The 6,424-nt window shown below is 41.6% G+C and overlaps 1 protein-coding gene across 4 annotated transcripts in view; it reads right to left on the reverse strand.

Annotated features, from left to right (window-relative positions):
- Positions 1 to 287: 287 nt before the first annotated feature.
- ikzf4 (IKAROS family zinc finger 4) overlaps positions 288 to 6,424 on the reverse strand; it is a 6,860-nt gene continuing 723 nt past the window's right edge. For 3 of the 4 annotated variants that reach the window (XM_042227668.1, XM_014339177.2, XM_042227663.1), the window contains exons 2-8: positions 5,410 to 5,464; positions 5,204 to 5,311; positions 4,800 to 5,090; positions 4,504 to 4,671; positions 3,499 to 3,651; positions 3,229 to 3,360; positions 288 to 2,978 (exon numbers count right to left, since the gene is read on the reverse strand). In XM_042227668.1, the coding sequence (XP_042083602.1) occupies positions 2,158 to 2,978; positions 3,229 to 3,360; positions 3,499 to 3,651; positions 4,504 to 4,671; positions 4,800 to 5,090; positions 5,204 to 5,311; positions 5,410 to 5,449 (1,713 nt within the window). In that variant the 5' untranslated portion in view covers positions 5,450 to 5,464 and the 3' untranslated portion in view covers positions 288 to 2,157. Of the gene's footprint in view, positions 2,979 to 3,228; positions 3,361 to 3,498; positions 3,652 to 4,503; positions 4,672 to 4,799; positions 5,091 to 5,203; positions 5,312 to 5,409; positions 5,465 to 5,578; positions 6,415 to 6,424 lie in introns of those variants that run through there. The other variant, XM_042227673.1, reaches the window with a different exon arrangement.

A 6,424-nucleotide genomic window follows, 5' to 3' on the forward strand; every position in this document is an offset into this window, starting at 1 on the left:
TGGTGAATACACGCCTCAGATTAACATTTAAACTGGTTAATACAAACATATGTAAATCGTGTCAAGTTAAATTGTATTAAAACTACACTGTACATATTCACTAAATGTATTGTATATGTCTAATATAGTCTGAATTTGATTTGTATCCAAAAGAACACGGCTAAACTCGCCACTAGAAAGGATAACGTGTATCTTTGTCATCTTGTAGTTCAAATCTGTATTGTAACATTATTGTTCAAGATTAAAAGAAGATATCCTTGAGAGGAAAAAAGAATGTAAAAATCCCATTTACAATAAATGTAACTTTATTGACAGTAAAAAGTTTTTTAGAATATCGATCGAGGGGCGCGCATTTGTAACTGCAAGAACATCTTTGAAAGCAACATGACTTTTTTTTTTTTAAATAATGAGGCAGTTGTACATCTTGAACTTTGAGGTAAAGTGTTTTGTCATGTTACATCATTCACAAAATATTGTATAACATTGAGTCCACACAAGGAGACAAAAACCCATGCCTCACTTTCACTTCTTGAAATTACTTCACATTTCAAAAATAATTCACAATTTAGATAAAAGCAGAAAATGACAAGCACACATGCTATATTCCATTCACACGCACACACACGTTTCTCTACTTATCAAACCAAGTGCATTTTTAGATTTACTTTTTTTCTCAAACAGTTTCAAGTACATTTTGCTTGCTATTAAAGGAAATCAAGTTAAAACTATGAAGCAGCAAACCCACAATAACAAGTAAGAATACTGAGTTTGGTCTCATTCATGTTCCCAATATTAACATTGTCAGATAACTCACCATACTGTAGCAATAAGGTATTTGGGTGCTATAAAGAAGCAGGAGGTAACATTTCATGGACTTGAGGAATATGCTGGATAAGTTTTGGAATATAGCTGATTAAATACACCAAGGCTGAAACAAACAACACTAAATAGATAACCACAAGTGACAACTGAACATATCCAAAGTGATTCATTGTTAATTATTTTTTAAATAATTTATTAACTCACTTATATTATGGAAACTGTCTAAAATCTCAGCTTTAACCACTGAGTGCGAAACCACAAAAGGATGGTTTTAGTTGAACTGATATTTAATTATCAGTCACACAATGCAGCAAACTTGAGTGCAGACCGCTGTAGGACTCTGTAGAAGGCCGGCTTCGTTAGAAATATACTGGCGTTGCAAATTAGAGGACCAGTTGTTGTGAGTAATATGCGATTCATCAGTGCAGTCGAACAATCAAGAAAAAAAATTGTAAAAGCCATCAAGTGCTTCAGCAAAGATGTTCATATATAAGCAGGGAACCTAAAAGTGCAATCCTGTATAGGTATAGCACCCTGGGCTATCTCAGTCGGGCTCTTAATGTACACTGCATGGCTCATGGTCTGATCTGCACCAGTCTTCTAAGGCTCACTTTAAAATCCAAAGCCAACTACTTTTTAGCTATAATTCAGCCCTGAACTGCCATTTTTGAGTTCATTTCCTCTTCGATTTTCCTTTGAGTTGACTCCACAAACGGTTAAAACCATGCTGTAAACAATATGTATTCCTACAGCAGCGCACCACTGTAGGAGTTAAGGCAATCCCTTTCTGTGCTTTGTCTGTGACCAAAGCTCCTCCTGAACATAGAGGCACAAAGCTCTCAGTGCATATTAAGCGTACCTGACACAATTCACAAAATACCCTCCGCAGCAACAAAAATGAAGCTCTTAGTGCACGCTAAGCAATATATTTCTTAAAATGTACATGCCATGTTTTTCTTAACCGCATCTCCTAAAAGTGCTAACTACTCATAATCACTTAGGAAAAGATGGCTAGTCAAGATTTTTGAGCACCAGACCCCCCCTAATTTTTTTTTCACTTAAGAGGAAATCCCCAAAGAAGGCACTTTTAAAGCAAAACCAGGGGTTTTGCAGTATGATTTGATATGGGAGTGCAATCAATCGTAATTTGTCTCTGCTAAACTTTGACTGGTGCAGTACTAAGTTTCTTCACTCGCGTCTGCCTTGGTACAATAAATTCTCTTACAATAAAATCACACAGGATTTAAAGCAACTGATCTGGTGCAGAACAAACGTGAGCCAACAACTTTATAGAGCAGCAGTCACCTCTCCTCATCCTGCCAGCGTCCCCTCTCCTCAGCCCACCTGGTGCTCTCCACGGCTGATGTGTGATGAGAACTCGTAGCGGTCCTGGCTGCGGTGGCCACAGATGTTGCACTCGAATGGCTGGCGGAAGCCGTGGCAGCCCATGTGGATGGTAAACATGACATGGTCCAGAAAGAGGATGCGGCAATGCCGACAGTGGAAGGAGCGCACCTGCCTGCCATCCCGGTCTAACACCTGCACAGTGTCCCTGGAAGTAATGGGCGAGCCAGGGCTCCTCTTTACTATGGTGGGGGGCACAGGACACGCTCTCTCCCACTCTGGGTCCAAGTCTTTGGCCTGGCTGGGGCTGGAAGTGGGATGGCTGCGGGGCAGTGCTGAGGTTTGGTAGTGGAGGTGGTGGTTGTTGGAGGTACTTGTCGGGGCAGCAGCCCTTGTGCTCTGCTCTTCTGCTGTGCTCTCTGTGTCTGTGGAGTCGGGGCAGCCGTTGGGTGAGGTGGTGTGGCTGTGTGCTGTTGGCTGGTCATCGCGGCCTTCACCTGCCTCCCGCACAGCCAGGCCAAGAGACATTGGTGCCAGCCCACCTCCGCCATGGGCCCGAGGGCCATGAGGGGTCACGTTGCTGCCGATGGAACCCATGACTGTGCGGAGCTCAGACAGGAAGGTGGGATGGAGCTGAGACAGAGCAGGCGTCTCGTGGTTCTCACCTTTAACCCTGGCACAGTGTAGCTGTGAACCGGCCAGCACAGTTGAGTTGCCAACAGACTGTGAAGTCATGAGGTCTCCCTCTTTTTCAGAGCCAGACGACAATTCGTAAGGTGCTTCGAGTGGGTCAAGGTGCATGTGCTTTTCGCCTATGAAAAGAAGAAATATCGGTTGAAGCAAAGCGTCCCCCAAATTGTTAAAAAAAAGATATTTGACCAGCTGTCTTGGCACAACTGAATCCCAGTGTCTCCATTTGGCACAAGGATGTAAAACTGCTTAGCTCTTATGAAGCTAAAAATATATGTCACTTGTACTGTATAACATAACAAAGATATCAAACAGAATAAGAATAGGCTTACTAATATATTTCTACTTCTACTTCACTCAAAAAAAACTCACCCAAAAACTTCTGTGGCGTTGACCTCTTACGTTTCGTGATGCTTATAGCCAGTCGATCCACAAACTGGATTTTGTCATTGGTTGGCTGGAGTTCAGGTTTAATAGCTGTCCCCATATTTACTGACTCTTCACCTACAAACAGAAAACATCAGTCAAACATTAATCTATTGCCAAATTATGTGTAAGCTGGCATTTACAATATGCATGAAGTCAGAAATGAGTTAGTTTTATGTAACAATAGTGAGTTTTATGTTATATGCCATGTATTACCCTTTGCTGTCTGTATGTTGACAACCGCCTTTTGGTCCAGACTCTTTTGATAAGTATGGCAGCGCTCCAGATGTTCCTCCAGTGTGCTTTGTTGCTTGTAGCTGCGGCTACAGTAGCTGCACTTGAAAGGTTTTCCCACCGTCGGAGAAGGAACTGTAATTCAAAGAAAAAAACATTATATTGATTTCATCTAGAATAGCTAATAAGTTGCCATAGCTGGTGGAACTTGTTGAATAAATATAGGACTAATTGTTGTTTATTTATTTATAGTTGGGGGAATTTTTTTGAATGAAAAAAAGGTTTGGATTTCCCCCCTGACTAGCAATTCCTGAAACTGACCTATGTTACTTGACAGAAAAAAACGCCTAAACCTTTACCGCAAGGTTCCACCCTAGTAAGCTGTCGGAAAGACTGACGTCAATTCACTGAAATCCAGTTTGTAATCATCTTTTCTTTGAAAATGAACCTTTTGAGACCTGAGGAGAGCGACCAAGACCTACTGTAACAAGACTGTATTTGAACACCTGTGAATATCTGTTCAAGAGCACCAGCAGGATTTCCTGTTTTGATACTGTTAAATGTCATATTCTGTCATGTGTTTTACAGAAAACTCTCATAAAGACCTATTTCCTCTGAGATAGAAAGAAGGGGGAAATGGACCTTTCTAATAGAGCTCCACTTTTACTGCTTACCTCTGTGTCACACATTGCACGTGTTCACGCTATGGAATCGTATTACTTTGCAGCAACAATAACTAAACAAGTACATTTGTGAAAAAATCTCTCCATGGACTGTATATGATGTGTTAGGTGCTGTTGTATGGCTATAAAAGCCCAGAGCTCTCAGCTGATTCTGGCTGTTCTCCATGCTATCCACCAGAGTTGTCTGACCAGATTATGTATGTAGATTCCAAACTGTCCATATGTGATGTGAGTGTAGCACTTGACAATCTGGCTCAAGTGTTAAAGAAGAATAATTTTGCTGTTTGGGAGGTCACTCATTTACCTGCATGTGTGCGCAGATGTCCAGCCAGTGCATCTCTCCGACGGCAAGCGTAATTGCAAACGGGACATTTGAAAGGCTTCTCTCCTGAATGCAATTTAATGTGGCGCAACAGGTTTCCCTTCTGGGTGAAGGAAGCTCCACACTGGTTACACTGGAATGGTCGCTCCCCTGTGAACACATGGATGGAAAGAGGATGTGAGACGCAAATCCCACTGGGCATTGCACTCAACTGATACTTGTCTTTCATTTATTTAAAAACTGCCTTGCTGGGGGGGGGGTCCTTTTTTTTTTCTTACCTGTGTGGCTACGCTTGTGCACCATCAGCACGTTAGGTCCAATGCAGATCATCCCGCACACCTCACACTGGAGCTTCCCATTGGGCAACCTGATAGGTCCTGGTGAGGCCGAATTTGGACTGGCCATCTCACTGTATATGCTTGCTAGGTCTCTTCCAGCCCCAGCGAACTCTGCACTGGCTTCTTCCATGGGGTCTCCCTGGTCATTATTCCCGTCGTCGATCCTCACAGCATCTTTCTTCTCTGGCTGTGGAGCGCCATCACTGTACAACTCAACCTTGATGGAGTTTGCTTTGTAAAGAGAGAAGGAGAGGAAGAGATATATATTTACTTACTTATGTAACATGAAAAAGGTATTCTATACAACCATATGGCTGCAATGTAACAAAGGAATGATAACTAACCACTAAGGGAGCGGTGTGGTGAGGACTGCTGACTGTTTGGAGATCTCGCAGAAGGGCCCTGCAGCCCGCCATAAAAATCCTGTTCTGTTGATGATTCTCCTCCATTACCTGAAATACAAATATGCCCACGTTATTAAAGTAAACATGAAAGTCTGTAGACAGCACACACCAGCGTACAGTAGTTTTTCCTTTATATCTACAATTACCTTGTGTGTATGAGCGTCCATTGCAGTCATCAGCATTCATTCTCTCACCAGATGCCTACAGAAATACAGTTTAAAGGCAGACTGTAAATACTATGGTTTGCCATTCATAGTTATACTTTCTGAATCAAACAGACTGAAATTGCACTCCTGTAAAAATTCTGTATCACACCTTGGATAATTATATAAAATGTACTTTTACACAACAGCCTGTTGCTTCAAGAATATGGTTCAAAAATAAAGAAATAAATGTATGCTTTCTCTAATAAGTTCACTTAAAAAAATGACAAAGTATTATAGTAAACTTCAGGTCTCCCCTACGACTTCTGTATCCTTTCGATTCTTCTCCGCCAAGCAAATGACTATGAGAGGCTCCACATTTATGGCCAAGAGAGCTGAAGGAGGAGTTAAAGCTCGCAGAAGTAGAGAGGATAGCTGCCGAGGCTTTAACTATGAGGCATTCCAGTGTGCAACCACAACAAGACTATGTGCCTGATTTGATACTAACAGTGCACTGTATGTATATTAGATTACATTACAATGTTGAAGTTATACTGCATTATGCTGTATTACATTACATTATGTATGAGATACAACATAGTTACAATATTATTTTTTATTGGTGGATCAAGTTTGTCAATTTGCACTTATTGTTTTTATTATGATGATGATGATGATGATGATGATGATGATGATGATGATGATGATGATGATGATGATGATGATGATGATGCAGTAGGCTGAATCTATGCCAGGCCTCCATAAAACGATTGTTACACAGCAAATAAAGTGAGGTATGCAGACTACACCAAGACCAGACTACACAGGCGTTGCTGAGTTACAGCGTCTTCAGACATACAGTAGCCTGTGCTCACTGTCATTGACCAGAATAGGCGATGCTGTAACGATGAACACAATTTCAAAGACGAGATAAGCAAAAGCACAAGACGTTCAAGGCTGCACCTTTTGCTCAAATGGATGACAGCAGTGGACAGAGGAGACTTTGGAGTGATCGTGG

The sequence above is a fragment of the Haplochromis burtoni genome, unplaced genomic scaffold, assembly GCF_018398535.1.
Source record: "Haplochromis burtoni strain Fernald_Lab_line unplaced genomic scaffold, NCSU_Asbu1 Contig_9, whole genome shotgun sequence".
Classification (NCBI taxonomy): domain Eukaryota; kingdom Metazoa; phylum Chordata; class Actinopteri; order Cichliformes; family Cichlidae; genus Haplochromis; species Haplochromis burtoni.